We start from the raw sequence: 15,563 nt of genomic DNA on the forward strand, positions 1-15,563 counted from the left end.
TACTTTATCCTGACGTGATGTTTCATTTCCTTGTATAATAGTATTTTTAAGAGCTTTTGCAGCAAGGTAAATTTTAGCATCAAGGACCCATGATAAATAATTCTTTCCGGAGATGTCAAGTGCCACAAATTCAAGTTTTGATAAATTCGACATAATAAAAATCATCATTAAAAAATAGATAAATTAGAATCAATTTGGGTAATTATGAAACAAGAAAAATAAAATAAAATAATAATAATAATAATAAATCATGTAATATGGTATTCATATTTATATAAAGAGAGTTCAATACATTTTTGAATCAATAAAATTAACCGAAAATTTCTGTGGCAAATTCTTAATTGAATTCAGAGAAAAATAAACAAAAAGAGAGGTAAAACTCAACTGTAATTATGGCAAAGTCTTGCTACGGAATGATTTAATATACATATTCTATATATTCTTATAATATCTTAATAACAAATTTATAATGATCTTACAATCTAAATTTGACATTTGTATATATTTTAAAATTTTGAATAAAATGCCAATCTATAATTATTTTAAAACTTATTGGCAGTATACTCATAAAAATAACTGCATAGTGTCTTAAACCATAAATTATATGGATGTATCACTTTTATGTGGTTACCCGAATAATTAATTCCATGTAATGGAGCTTACCTAAGCATAGAATTGATTGTTTGAAAATATTTAAAGAATGGTAACATCTAAATTAATTGGTATATGTGCAGATTAGCGATCAATCTTGGGAAAAAGAAAATTAAACATACCAGAAAGCAGAGTGGTGGTAGCTAGTGTGTGCTGGATCGGACTTGAGTAGAAGCTAATTCATGTTGATAACGTGTTATAAAATATAGCTTAAAGTAACAATATATAATAAGAAAAAACAAGCTAAGAGATATAGAGATAAAGAGGGAATAGATTTTCTTTTTCAATTATATATATTTTCCTATATATTACAAGACCTTTATATATACATGAAAAGTAAAGAAAAATATGTCATTTAATATGTTATTAAGTATTTGAGATGAAAATCATGAAGACGTATAAGATAATTTGATTTTTGTTATAACAATTATATATTTTGTATACTTGCTACAATAAATTTGACCGGTTATTTGGATAAACATCCCAATTAATATCTCCATTATTGTATTTCAGTTCAGCAACTTCAAGAGTGAGTTACAATTACCCCAACCCCGGCCGGTTCGATTCATATCTGCACAAATTCACTCGCCGGAGTATTTTTTCAGCCAGCAAAAGACCAATTTAACTCGCCGGAAATTCGCCGGATTTGGGTGGGTTGTTCCATGAGGAATTGGTTATGGTAAAGGTACAAATCTAACTTAAGTTGATTTCTTGTCTTCTTCATTTGATTACTGAATCAATACATGTATATTGAGAAAGATATATTGGACTTCAAACCATTGTGAAGTTTCCAGCTAATATTTTCAAAGTTTTTCCTCCTAAATAATACTACTCCACCTTTTTATTAGCTGACTTCTAATTTTCCGTAGGGGTTTGGACAATATTAGAGTTATAAAATGAAGAAAAAGCATTTGAAGCTGAAGGTTAAGAGAAAAAGTTTTTCGGAAGTTCAAATTGTATTTTGATATGAACTTCTCGCGGAAAAAGTTTATACAAGTTAAAAACTTGCAACTAAAAAAATAAATATAAAATAACATTTTAATATTTACTCGAAGTTCACATACTCAAATAACATTTATGCCTTCGGAGGCATTTGGACAATATTTGGTTGAAGCTTTAGAGCACCTGAAGCTGAAGTTGAAAAAAAGTTCTAGAACTGAATACTATGATTTTTACTTGGAAAAAAAATTAAAGATTAGTGAGTGAACAATTTTTTCACTTGAGATACTCTTAAAAAGTTTTTCAATATTTCACCAGTATTTCAAATAGTGAAGTTCAATATTTAGAAACGCTAATGGTCAAACTAGTTTTTGTACATAGAATGCCGTTTGGACTATATTTAATGTATGTTGGAAAAAAATTGAAGGTGAAGTTAAAAAAGTGCAATATTTTGAAGGTAGCAATATATTTGACTAGGTCCCTCGAGATGCCTTTTCATCATTCCACCATTTTTTGTCACTTGCTGTATAGATCATAGTACTCCATATAATATCTAATGACTTGCAGATTTCTGTGTTTGTTTAATGCTACTGCCTGGTATGATCCAATTTATGTATATCTTTAATTTCTCGAAGGGTCTGTCTTTTGTCCGATTTACGCAAAGGAGCAATTTTTACTGCTGATGATTACCTTTCTTGTTTTACCTTGTACTTTATACCTGTTTGAGATTCAAATTTTGTTCAAACTCAATAATTCTTCTCTATTAGTCGAAACAGTACAACTGCTTTAATCTGGGAATATGCTGGTCTAATTCTAAGATAGATGGTGAATTTTGTTGCAACTTTTGGCACCATCTTGACCTTGTCATCTATCAAAATTCTAGGAAAGGGTGTTTGTTGGGGGGGGGGGGGGGCAAATGCAGTAGAGCGATAAAAGAACTAGCCCCAAATGCGGGGAACAATTAAATGATTTCTGCAGGGCTCTGAATTTTGCATTATGTAGCTTGTTGCAGTCATCAACAGACAGGCAGATCTACTGGAGGAGCCTCCAATGATTCCAATTCACTAACTCCGTTTTCCACAAGGAACGCCATGCCCAAACCCCAGCCAATGTGAACATCCAAGTGACAATGCATTAGCCACACTCCTGTTTTAAGTTAATATTGTAAGTTAATTTGTAGCATTGAAATATGACATGGTATAGAAAAAAGTTGGGAATATTTGGAGATGTGAGTACTTGTTTCCCTCTATCTATTCTCTTACCTGGATTGTCAGCGACAAATCTGATGACTGCCCATCCATTGACGGGTACACTGGCCGTATTTCTGAGAGGTGGATCAATAAGGTTGAATTTAGCTGTATCTCTTTTGGGATTAAAGTTACCGAAACCCTCCGCAATGATGTAAAAATCATATCCGTGGAGATGAATTGGGTGGTTCTCAGCTGTAAATATGCTTGTCCCCTGTAACACAACCTGCACTCTTGCGCCATATTTCAGTTTGTACAGCTTTGTTCCTGGAACGGGTTGCCAGAGTGATCGGCTTACGTTACCCGTGTAATCAAATTTTACAGGAGGGTTTGCTGGGAAATCAGTTGAGAAGACACCAGGTATTCCTTGGTGATGTGCTTGTAGCAGGGAAAAGTTGGATGGTAGCACAAAAGATACATTGTTCATACTGGCAGCGAATCGAGTGCCATTTGGACCTTGACAATTACTCGAGCTTGCACCTCTTGGGCAGTTGTTCAGTCCCAGCCCAACTGTGAAGAATAGATTTTCGTCAATTTCAGTGGGCACCTCGACCTTTCTCGGGCTTCTGAATTTGGTTGTGAAGGCTGTAGCAGTGGCCGTGTCATTATATGCTGGTAGAGATGGGAAAACTGGATTGGTCTTGACACAATTAGAAGAACAAGAAGCTGTCTTGTACTCAAGGATGGCAGTGGTTGTGGTATTATCAAAGGGGGCGCCTTGAGCGCTAGCATAGGCACGTGCTGCCATGTAATATTTGGCTCGTGGCTGATCAGTTGTGATTAGGACGTCAGTTGTCTGGCCTGGTCCGAGCATAAGGACTGATGTTGTGAAGGGTTTAACATAAGAGGCATCTGCTCCAACAACAGTAAGTTTGTGGTTGGCGACGGAAAAGAAAAGTTGTTGGTTGAGTGCAGCGTTGATAACTCGGAGGAGGTTGGTTTCACCCGAGTCCACAGGGACGATGGTAGTATCTGCATAAATGTGATTTCTATGAAAACATGCCCATGCCCTGATCACATCAGGTAAATAATCATTTCGTAAACGTTATAAATTGGTGTTTATACTGTGTATAAATTGCTTGATCATTTCATGTTCTAAGAGTATTGGAACACTATCTGGAGTATTTAAACATAATGCTTTAACTTTGTTAGGGGGGAATTTCTAGAGTACTCTTGACTTTATGTATAAAAAAAATCTAGATTTCACCTATGTTGGTCTTCTTAATTTCTGAGGCACGTCTTTCTTACAACTATTACAGACATTCTGGGGATCAGAACTAACCTTGACTGGAACACTTGTAGAGGTCACCTGGTTGACCATTAATGGTGTATGCATCAGATACATTAGGAGGTGCTCCTGTTCTTGTAGCTCGTCTTATAACGTCAATAGGGTTTGCATCCCACCACTCACCTAATCAGCATTTACAAACTTTCATTTCAAGGAATTTTCTTAGGGACAACAGTTTATGATCAATGTTTCAGGGGGTAGATTGGAGAAACTGCGTAACTCTTATAGTAAGTAGTATTCATTTAAAAAATGATTAAAGCTTCTGGTAATTAGAGAAGGAAGTAGTACCTAGAAGAATTGGCGTTTCTCTTTTGGGCTTAGGAAATGGATATGAGTCTCCTTCTTTGGGGTGGATAATTAGAGCTCCATAAACAGTGGCCCTGAGCCACGAGCTGTGAGCGTGCCACCAAAGAGTCCCTTCCTGTCCTTGAATGGTAAACCGGTAAGTGTAACTCTTTCCTGGTCTAATTGGGCACTGAGTGATAAATTCTGGTCCATCTGCCCATCCTGTCCTAATCTGCCTTACCCCATGCCTTTTGGAACATAACAAAGTAGTATAAAAATTGAAAAAAAAGTAAATAGTCATTACTGATATGAAATATAATCATGCGTAATTCATTCTGCATTGCATGCATGGACATACCAGTGAATGGTGACATTGTATTGAGCTTTATTGACAACCTTGACGACCAGAGTATCACCATTGTTTACTTCTAATGTTGGTCCAGGGAATTGTCCATTCACCGTTATGGTGTTGTGAGTCATGCACAGCCTCTTCACTGGTGTTGCTTGAATCTGTTACGAAAAAACAGAGGTCAGTATCGTAGAGTTTGTAACATTTACGAAATGTTAGCAAATTTAATGAATGGAAATCTTGGATAGCTTACAACAAAATCATGGTGGTGAGTTTTCGCAGATGCTGCATTTGCCAAGAGAAGCAAAATGCACATAAAGAAGAAAGAACTCAAAGGGTTGGCAATGCTGTTGAAGGCCTCCATTGTTTTCCTTTTCTTAAAACTCGCGGTCGAGTATTGGTAGATGCAAGTCAGTGTTTGTTTGTGAAAGATTGGAGAGTTGAGGCTATGCTTTTATAGGGAGAGAAGTTGTCGGAGGCAACTCTTAGTTCAACCTTGTAAAGCAGTTGGTTCACCCACTTAGCCTATCTCTAACTGCAGTAAGTAATTTGACATGCTTACATTATAAGTCTTTTTCTTTGAGTTTGTTATATTCTCAATTTTCAAGGAAACATCATTTTTTATGGTTTTTGCTTAACATTAACGATGTACTTTTATCCAAAAAACCAAAGTTTGTTGTTATGATTACATACCATGTATTTTCCTCTATCACAAATTGAAGGGAACTTCTAATCTTTGTTAATCTTAAATGCTCATCAAAAATGGTGAAACAATTACGCTAAACAAAGAGAGAAATGATATACATATACATCTCGAAAAAAGAAAGGAAGAAAACAAGTTGAAATGATTCAGATGTGTACTCGACATACGAATAATTTACTTGAAATATTATTTTGTTTTTTAATTAACTAATGCCATCAAATTTCTATTATTAGCTAAAGCTCTTGTCGTAAGAAGAAGTGACTATCTCGTTATGTTTCAAATCCAAAGAACCTATTGCTGTAGATTAAGAATTAGTTAAAACGTAAAAATCTATTGGGTCATAGAAGTCATAGGTTGGTGTCGCACGACAAGATCTTTACCAAAATTAGATAAAAGAAATTAAATTTGATAGTTAGGCTTATTAAATCAAGACTGCATATTTGTTTGTTTTTTTTTTAACTTGGACTTTACTAGTGTTCGTAAATAATGTTGAAGGAGAAGATCAAGTACGTTTCCCTGAGAGATAACATATCGAAGTTAATCGAGGTACAAGTAAGCTGACCCGAACACTAGGGGCGTCAATGGTTTGGTTCGGCCGGTTATTTTATAAATTTTGTACCATATCAATTTTTCGGCTATTCTATTATGTATAACCAAAATTAGATTTTTCGAAACCGTCCCAGTTTCTCTTCGGTATTGGTACGGTTTAGTTTATTTTTGGTATTTTTTTAAATGCCATATACAAGTCAATATTAGAAGTAGAATGCAATAAAACACGTACTTTTATAGGACTTAGCAAAACTCTCTAAATATTTTTACTGTTTAAAAAGTGATTAATTAAGAAAACATGAAAAATAGCTAGAGTATAGATCCATAAACTATTCTACAACAACGTAAAAGAAATTAAGCAAATACAATAAAAATATAAATCACACGAGTGTAAAGATATTAACCAAGTTGATTAACAAAGTTGGGACTCAAGAATAAAGTTTATACAAGATTAATATCCAAAAAGATAAATCTAAATCATATGAAAGGAAACATATTCAACATATTGTAGTTTGTTACTCACAATCGCTAGAATATCTTATATTTTACTAGTGAATATGCTGGAAATAATTTAATTTTAATAGGAGTAGCATAATAGGTTTGAGAATTAGGATTTTGAGTTTAATTACTTGTGGCTTGTAATTGTTTTCATAATTCCAACGCCCAAGGAAAAAAATTATATTTTATTATTTTTAAACTTAATATATAGATATATTTTTCACATGTAAATTTATTAGGTACGGTTCAGTAATTTTCGGTTTATTTTTGTAAAATAAAAAATCTACCCTAATTATCGGTACGGTTATAAAATTATATAAAAACCTACGATTTTATTAAAAGAAACGTAAAAATCAGTTTAATACGGTACAGTTTAGTTAATTTAGTCGATTTTTAAATATCTATTGACACCCCTACCAAACACCACAGTTATAAAAAAAAGTAATAATACAAGTTTGACCATCTATGCAAAATTAAAGTTTGATCATCTTGGTCAAAGTCCTGACCAGCTAACCGACCGGCGGCGGTCGGTTTCTTTGAAAGTATATCAAAATTTGATTTCTCGGATTTTGGCGCTAGAATAACCGATCGATTGTGTGATGACCCAAAATGTCATCTTTAAAGTTAATAATTAATTATGTATTCTAAGACCCCGAAAAATACTATTTATCATTACTCGACTTGCGTGCGCAGTCTGTAAAATTTTCCGAAGAGTTTTTATGTGAAAAGTGGATTAAAATGTGAATTAGAGCTTTAAAACTCAACTGAGTTGACTTTGGTCAACATTTTGAGCAAACGTACTCAGATCAGTGTTTTGACAGTTTCGGTAGGTCCGTATCGTGATTTGGGACTTAGGCGTATGCCCGGAATCAAATTTCGAGGTCCCTAGTCCGAGATATGGAATTTTGATGAAAAATTAAAAGATTAAGTTCAAATAGTGACCGGATGTCGAATTATGTGCAAACGACCCCGGAATAGAATTTTGATGATTCCAACAGTTCCATATGGTGATTTTGGACTTAGGAGCGTGATCGAAATTTTATTTGGAAGTCCGTAGTGAAATTTGGCTTGAAATGATTAAAATAGGAATTTAAGTTTGGAAGTTTGACCGGGGAGTTGACTTTTTGATATTAGGGTCGGAATCCAGTTCCAAAAATTTTCATAGCTCCGTTATGTCATTTATGACTTGTGTGCAAAATTTGAGGTCAATTAGACTTGATTTGATAAGTTTCGATATCGAATGTAGAAGTTGGAAATGCTAAGATTCATTAAGCTTGAATTGGAGCATGATTTGCGATTTTAGCATCGTTTAATGTTATTTGAGGTTTCAAATAAGTTTGTATGAGTTTTTAGGACTTGTTGGTATATTTGGTTGAGGTCCCGAGTGCCTCGGGTGAGTTTCAGATGGTTAACGGATAAAAAATTGGACTTAAAAAGCTGCTGCAATCTTTTTCTCTTCTGCTGGATATTCTGGGCTGTGATCGAGCCCAAGATCGAGCCCAGATATCGATCCCAGGGTCGAGGCCAGAGACGAGGCCCAGCCTCGATGCCATGATCGAAGGCCCAGGCTCGAGGCCATAATCGAAGGACCAGGCTTGAGGCCATGATCGAAGGCCCAGGCTCGAGGCCTTGATCGAAGGACCAGGCTTGAGTCCATGATCGAAGGACCAGGCTCGATGCCATAATCGAGGCCATGACCGAGGTCCAGGCTCGAGCCTGTGATCGAAGCCACGATCGAGGCCTAGGCTCGAGGGCCATGATCGAAGCCACGATCGAGGCCCAGTTCCGAAGGCTGCCTGGGCAGATTTATAAAAGAGGGCATTCGTCCCATTTGCCATTTTTAACAAACTGGAGCTTGAGCAGAGGCGATTTTGATAGATTTTCAAGGAAAGACATTGGGATAAGTGATTCTTACTCGGATTTGGTCTATATACACAAATATATCATTGTTTTCACCATTTAATTAGTGTTTTGAGATTGAAATTTGGGAAATTCTTGAAATCTCATAGAAACGAATTTTCGAGATTTCGGTATCGATTCGGAGTCGGATTTAAGTGAAATTGGTATTGTTGGACTCTTAATTGAATGAGTTATCGGATTTTATGAGTTTTACCGGATTCCGAGACGTGGGCCCCACGAGTGATTTTTGAGCTAATTTCGGATTTTATTGAAAAATATAGTATTTTCTTATGAAATTGATTCCTATAATTTTTGTTGACTGTATCAAATTAATTATGACTAGATACGAGTCGATCAGAGTCAGAACATCGAGGAAAAAGCATACTACTTGGTTAAATTGGAGCAAGTCGAGGTAAGTGACTTGTCTAACCTTGTGTGGAGAAAATTTTCCCTAGGATTGATATTAATTGTAATGTGATGAAAGTCATGTACACGAGGTGACGAGTGTGTACACGGACTAAATGTGAAGGATTATGTTTTTAAATTGTGAAGATCACTGTTGCATATTAATTAAATTATTAAATCTTGTTATATTCTCCATCATTGATTTGATTTATATACTTTAAATTTGCTTGACCTTATCCTGCTAATTGTTTTACCTGTTTAGTTGAAACTTGGTTTCTTTTATTCTGTGCATTATTTGAAGTTGATTTTCTTTAATTAAATATTATTAATATGAAGTATTTGACATTTTTAAATTTGGTATTGAAGTAACGTATTAAAGATTTTGAAATATTATTTTGCTGAATTATTTATTCCTGAATATTTTTGTATGATTTTCGTACTCATTGTAATGGAGCCGTGAGCTCTTTATTGTGAAAAAATATTATTGATGATTTATGTTGGCATGAGCCGTGAGCTCTTTATTGTGAAAAATATATTGTTGTTGAAGTATTTTGGCAAGTTAAATTATTTGAACACTTGAGGTACAAATTGTGATATATTGTGATATTGATACGCATGCGGTGGTATAAGGTCTGGATATTGAAACGCATGCGGTGAGATAAGGGTGGCTTGATACGCATGTCTAGTAGGGAAAACTACTAGAAGTCATGCGGTGTGATAAGAATGGCTAAAACGCGGGATGCTATTTCGGAAAAAATATTTTCTTTAAAAATAAATTATGAAGGCTCCCGCGGTGAGATAAGAAAATGGAAATTTTGAATTTATTTATGATTTGGGACTACGAGGCGGTACCTCGGGAGTGCCCTTGATGATATTGATTTATGGTCGTACTTGCCTTTGATTATTTGTTGTGATTTTCTTAAAGTTGAAAGGAATTCTGTTTTGATTCCATGAGATATTATTTGCCATTCTTTTATGTAATTAAATGGTGACATGCTACTTGATTCATTTCTATTGTCATTTTATTTTATTATATTGTTAAACTTTTACCATGCAATTATTATTTTCCAGCAGGGCCTGACCTGATCTCGTCACTACTCTACCAAGGTTAGGCTTGGCACTTACTGGGTACCGTTGTGGTGTACTCATACTACGCTTCTGCATATCTTTTTGTGCAGATCCAGGTACTCCTTACCAGCCCCGACATCAGCAAGTTACCTGTACACGGAGACTTCGAGGTATATCTGCCAGCGTCCGCAGACTCCGGAGTCCCCTTCTATCATTATTATGTTGCTTCCTTATTTTCTTTAGACCTTGAAATATATATAGAGACATTGAGGATAAAGTTCTTAGAAGCTTGTGACTTATTTCTACCAGGTTTTGGGGAGTTGCAATTATTTAAAGTTTTAGATTTCTATTTTTATTCCGCATTGATAGGCTTACCTAGTCTTACAGACTAGGTGCCATCACGACATCCTACGCAGGAAATTTGGGGTCGTGACAAGTTGGTATCAGAGTACTAGGTTCATAGGTGTTATAAGTCACAAGCAGGTTTAGTAGAGTCTTGCGGATCGGTACGGAGACGTCTGTACTTATCTTGGAGAGGCTATGGAACTGTTAGGAAATATTCACTTCTTGATTCCTTATCATGCGCCTTTGTTGATTTCAAAGTTCTAAACAATTGTCTTTCTATTCTCTCACAGATGGTGAGGACACGCACAACTGGATGTGATGACCAGACACCCGCGCCCCCTGTTGGAGCCGTAAGAGGCCGGGGTCGGGGCAGAGGCCGAGGAAGACCACGTGGTGCAGCCAGAGCACCTACACGAGCTGCTGCACCAGAGCCACCAGTAGCTCCAGTTGGAGAGCATGCACCTGAGACGCCTGTTACTACTCCTGCACTTCAGGAGACCCTTGCCCAGTTTTTGAGCATGTTTGGCACTCTAGCTCAGGCAGGGTTAATTCCACTTGCTCCTGCCACATCTCAGGCCGGAGGAGGAGCACAGACTCCCGCCGCCCGTACTTCAGAACCACGGGCCCAAGTTGACCATGCCCCAGAGGTTATACCAGTGCAGCCAGTTGTCCCAGTTCGGCCTGAGATTAGGACATCAGTCTCAGAGGAATGTCATCGTATCCTTCGTACTATGGGTATTGTGGATTCCAGTGGGGTTTCTGTCACGACATTCCAGTTTAGAGGAGCAACCTACCAGTGGTGGCGGGCATATGAGTTGGATAGTCCCGCTGAGGCATCTTCACTCACTTGGATTCAATTTTCAGATATGTTCTTAAAGGAGTATGTTCCTCAGAGTCTTAGAGATGCATGGCGCGCAGAGTTTGAGTAGCTGCGCCAGGGTTCTATGATCGTGTTAGAGTATGCGGTCTGATTCAATGATTTGGCGAGGCATGCACCAGCCTTGGTTGCTACTGTTCAAGAGCGGGTTCACAGATTTATTGATGGTCTTCACCCGAATATCACATACCAACAAGTGGTGTCAATTTCTAGGAGATTAGAAGGTATGCGGATCGGGAGAGGGAAGAGAGGGAAGTTAAGAGACCCCGAGATTCTGGCACATATAATAATTCTCGTGCCCCAGTTGCAGCCCGTCATGATAGAGGTTATGTGAGTCATCCTATTCATTCAACACTTCCAACTTCCAGTGGTATTCCGGCTACTCCCAGACCTCAGGTTCCATATTATGCACCGCCAGTGTCTACTGTACCTCATGTACGGGGTGCTTTCAGCGGGCAATCTAGTCGATTAGGCCCGAGCCAGTCCCAGTAGCCACGTCCTCCGAGGGCTTGTTTTGAGTGTGGTGACACTCGTCATATCATGAGGGATTGCCCCAAACTTAGGAGGGGTGCATCTCCACAGATTTCTCAGGCCCCACCTATTCCACAGGGCCCTTAGGCTTCTCAGGCCATGATTACTGCACCAGTTGCTACTCCACCTGCACAGCCAGCCATATGTGGAGGTCGGACAGGTAGAGGTCGCCCTAGAGGGGGAGGCCAGGCCAGATATTATGCCCTTCCTGCTAGGACAGAGGCCGTTGCATCTGATTCTGTTATCACAGGTATTATTCCGGTCTGTCATAGAGATGCATCAGTCTTATTTGATCCAGGCTCTACTTATTCTTACGTGTCATCTTATTTTACCCTGTATTTGGGCGTATCACATGATTCCTTGAGTTCTTCTGTTTATGTATCTACACCCGTGGGTGAATCTATTATTGTGGACTGCGTGTATCGGTCGTGTTTAATTGTTATCAGTGGTTTTGAGACCAGAGCTGATTTATTATTGCTCAGTATGGTGGATTTCGATATTATTTTGGGCATGGACTGGTTGTCGCCCTATCATGCTATTCTTGATTGTTACGCCAAGACGGTGACGTTGGCCATGCCAGGTCTACCGCGGCTAGAGTGGAGAGGTACCTCGAATCATGTTCCTAGCAGGGTTGTTTCATTTCTTAAAGCTCAACGAATGGTTGAGAAGGGGTGTGAAGTGTATCTGGCCTATGTGAGAGATGTTAGTATTGATACTCCTACCGTGGAGTCAGTTCCTATAGTAAGGGATTTCCTGATGTATTTCCAGCGGATCTTCCAGGTATGCCACCCGACAGGGATCTTGACTTTGCCATTGATTTGTTATCGGGCACTCGGTCCATTTCTATTCCACCATATTGCATGGCCCCAGAAGAGTTGAAAGAATTAAAAGAACAGTTACATGAATTGCTTGATAAGGGTTTCATTCGGCCTAGTGTATCGCCTTGGGGTGCTCTTGTCTTATATGTGAAGAAAAAGGATGGTTCTATGCGGATGTGTATTGATTACCGCCAGCTGAACAAGGCTACAGTGAAGAACAGGTATCCATTGCCACATATTGATGATCTATTTGATCAGCTTCAGGGTGCCAGAGTGTTCTCTAAGATCGACTTACGTTCAGGCTATCATCAGTTGAAGATTCGGGAGACAGATATCCCGAAGACTGCATTCAGGACTCGGTACGGTCATTACGAGTTCCTTGTAATGCCTTTTGGGCTGACCAACACCCCAGCAATATTTATGCACTTAATGAATAGTGTATTTCAGCCCTATCTTGATTCTTTCGTCATTGTGTTTAATGACGACATTCTAGTATATTCTGAAGCCGGGAAGATCATGAACAACACCTGAGGACTATGCTTCAGACTTTGAGAGAAAAGAAGTTATATGCAAAATTTTCAAAGTGTGAATTCTGGCTTAATTCAGTGGGATTTTTGGGCCATAAGGTAGATCCGAAGAAGATTGAAGCAGTGCAGAGTTGGTCCATACCGTCCTTAGTTACAGAAATCAGGATGTTCCTTGGCTTGGCAGGGTATTATCGCCGATTTGTAAAGGGTTTCTCTTCTATTGCTGCATCTAAAACCAAATTGACCCAGAAGGGTGCTCCGTTCAGGTGGACCGAGGAATATGAGGAGAGCTTCCAAAAGCTCAAGACAACTTTGACTACAGCCCCAGTATTGGTATTACCTACAGGTACAGGGTCTTATACTGTGTATTGTGACGCATCGCGTATTGGTCTCGGCGCAGTGTTGATGCAAGACGGTAGGGTGATTTCCTACGCATCCAGACAGTTAAAGGTGCATGAGAAGAATTATCTTGTACACGACCTGGAGTTAGAAGCTATTGTTCATGCCTTAAAAATTTGGCAGCATTATTTGTACGGTGTCCATTATGAGGTCTACACCGATCACCGAAGTCTACAACATCTATTTAAACAGAAGGATCTTAACTTGCGGCAGCGGAGATGGTTGGAGTTTCTTAAGGATTATGATATCACCATTCTCTATCATCCTGGGAAGGCCAATGTAGTGGTCGATGCCTTGAGTCGTAAGGTGGAGAGTTTGGGCAACTTAGCATATTTACCGGTAGCAGAGAGGCCTTTAGCCTTGGATGTTCAGGCCTTGGCCAACCAGTTTGTTAGAGTGGATGTTTCCGAGCCGAGCTGAGTTTTGGCTTGTGTGGTTTCTCAGTCTTCTCTTTATGATTGTATCAGGGAACGTCAGTATGATGACCCCCATCTGCTTGTCCTTAAGGATACAGTTCAGCATGGATGATGCCAAGGAAGTCACTATTAGAGATGACAGTGTATTACAGATGCAGGGCAGGCTATGTGTGCCCAATGTAGATGGTTTGCGTGAGTTGATTCTCCAGGAGGCTCACAGTTCGCGGTACTTCATTCATCCGGGTGCTGCAAAGATGTATCAGGACTTGAGATATCACTATTGGTGGAGGTGGATGAAGAAATACATAGTGGAGTATGTAGCTCGGTGTCTAAATTGTCAACAAGTGAAATATGAGCATCAGCGACCGGGTGGATTGCTTCAGAAGTTAGAGATTACAGAATGGAAATGGGAGCGGATCACTATGGATTTCGTTGTGGACTTCCACGGACTCAGCGAAAGTTTGATGCAGTTTGGGTGATTGTGTATAGACTGACCAAATCAGCTCATTTTGTTCCTGTGATGACTACCTACTCTTCCAAGCAGTTAGCCCGAATCTATATTTGTGAGATTTCCAGACTTCACGGCATACCGGTATCTATCATCTCTGACAGGGGTACGCAGTTTACATCACAGTTCTGGAGGGCAGTACAACGTGAGTTGGGTACTAGGGTAGAGTTGAGTACAACATTTCACCCTCAAACAGACGGGCAGTCCGAACGCATTATTCAGATACTGGAGGATATGCTTCGTGCGTGTGTGATAGATTTTGGGGGTGCTTGGGACCAGTTCTTACCACTTGTTGAGTTTGCTTACAACAACAGTTACCAGTCGAGCATTAAGATGGCTTCGTATGAGGCCTTGTATGGTAGGCGGTGCCGGTCTCCAGTGAGTTGGTTCAAATCGGGCGAGGCTAGGCTATTGGGTACAGACTTGGTTCAGGATGCCCTGGAAAAAGTTAAGTTGATTCAGGATCGACTTCGTACAGCCCAATCTAGACAGAAGAGTTATGCGTATCGGAAGGTTTGTGATGTTGCATTCATGGTTGGTGAGCGGGTACTGCTCTGGGTTTCACCTATGAAGGGGGTGATGAGGTTTGGGAAGAAGGGCAAGTTGAGCCCTAGGTATATTGGAACTTTTGAGATTCTTGAAAGAGTTGGAGAGGTGGCTTACAGACTTGCACTACCACCTAGTCTCTCTGCAGTTCATCCGGTATTTCATGTTTCTATGCTTCAGAAATATTACGGCGATCCGTCTCATGTGTTAGACTTCAGTTCGATTCAGTTGGACAAGGATCTATCTTATGTTGAGGAACCAGTGTCTATTTTAGATAGGCAGGTTCGAAAGCTGAGATCAAAGAACATTGTTTCAGTAAAGGTTCAGTGGAGGGGTCATCCGATTGAGGAGGCGACTTGGGAGACCGAGCATGATATGCTGTGATGACCCAAAATGTCATCTTTAAATTTAATAAGAAATTCTATGTTCTAAGACCTCGAAAAGCACCATTTATCATTCCTCGACTTGCGTGCGCATTCCGTAAAATTTTCCAGAAACTTTTCATATGAAAAATGAATTAAAATGTGAAATAGAGCTTTAAAACTCAATTGAGTTGACTTTAGTTAATACTTTTAGCAAACGGACCTGGATCAGTGTATTGACAATTCCGGTAGGTCCGTATCATGATTTGGGACTTGGGCGTATGCCCGGAATCGAATTCCGAGGTCCCTAGCCCGAGATATGGAACTTTGATAAAAAATTAAAAGCTTGAAAG

General features: G+C 38.8%; 1 protein-coding gene and 1 long non-coding RNA gene across 2 annotated transcripts; one reads left to right on the forward strand and one right to left on the reverse strand.

Annotated features, from left to right (window-relative positions):
* The first annotated feature begins 1,134 nt into the window (after positions 1-1,134).
* Positions 1,135-5,397, forward strand: LOC142167795 (uncharacterized). Its single transcript, XR_012697907.1, has 4 exons — positions 1,135-1,336; positions 2,593-3,860; positions 4,854-4,939; positions 5,042-5,397. It is a non-coding gene; the product is annotated as an uncharacterized LOC142167795 (long non-coding RNA).
* Positions 2,325-5,146, reverse strand: LOC107784880 (laccase-12-like). Its single transcript, XM_016606070.2, has 6 exons — positions 5,013-5,146; positions 4,769-4,920; positions 4,414-4,658; positions 4,120-4,248; positions 2,853-3,809; positions 2,325-2,736 (listed from the first exon to the last, which is right to left on the reverse strand). Exons 1-6 carry the CDS (start codon positions 5,121-5,123, stop codon positions 2,606-2,608), a joined length of 1,725 nt encoding a protein of 574 aa, XP_016461556.2. The 5' UTR covers positions 5,124-5,146; the 3' UTR covers positions 2,325-2,605.
* Positions 5,398-15,563: the final 10,166 nt, after the last annotated feature.

The sequence above is a fragment of the Nicotiana tabacum genome, chromosome 13, assembly GCF_000715075.1.
Source record: "Nicotiana tabacum cultivar K326 chromosome 13, ASM71507v2, whole genome shotgun sequence".
NCBI lineage: Eukaryota > Viridiplantae > Streptophyta > Magnoliopsida > Solanales > Solanaceae > Nicotiana > Nicotiana tabacum.

What these genes read in the sequence shown, in the direction of transcription:
- LOC107784880 (XM_016606070.2), bottom strand. Translation starts at nt 5,123, where the DNA reads ATGGAGGCCTTCAACAGCATTGCCAACCCTTTGAGTTCTTTCTTCTTT. An exon ending in CTCACCACCATGATTTTGTT is followed by an intron (nt 4,921 to 5,012) that starts GTAAGCTATCCA and finishes TTTTCGTAACAG; the next exon opens with ATTCAAGCAACACCAGTGAA. An exon ending in TACAATGTCACCATTCACTG is followed by an intron (nt 4,659 to 4,768) that starts GTATGTCCATGC and finishes ATGTTCCAAAAG; the next exon opens with GCATGGGGTAAGGCAGATTA.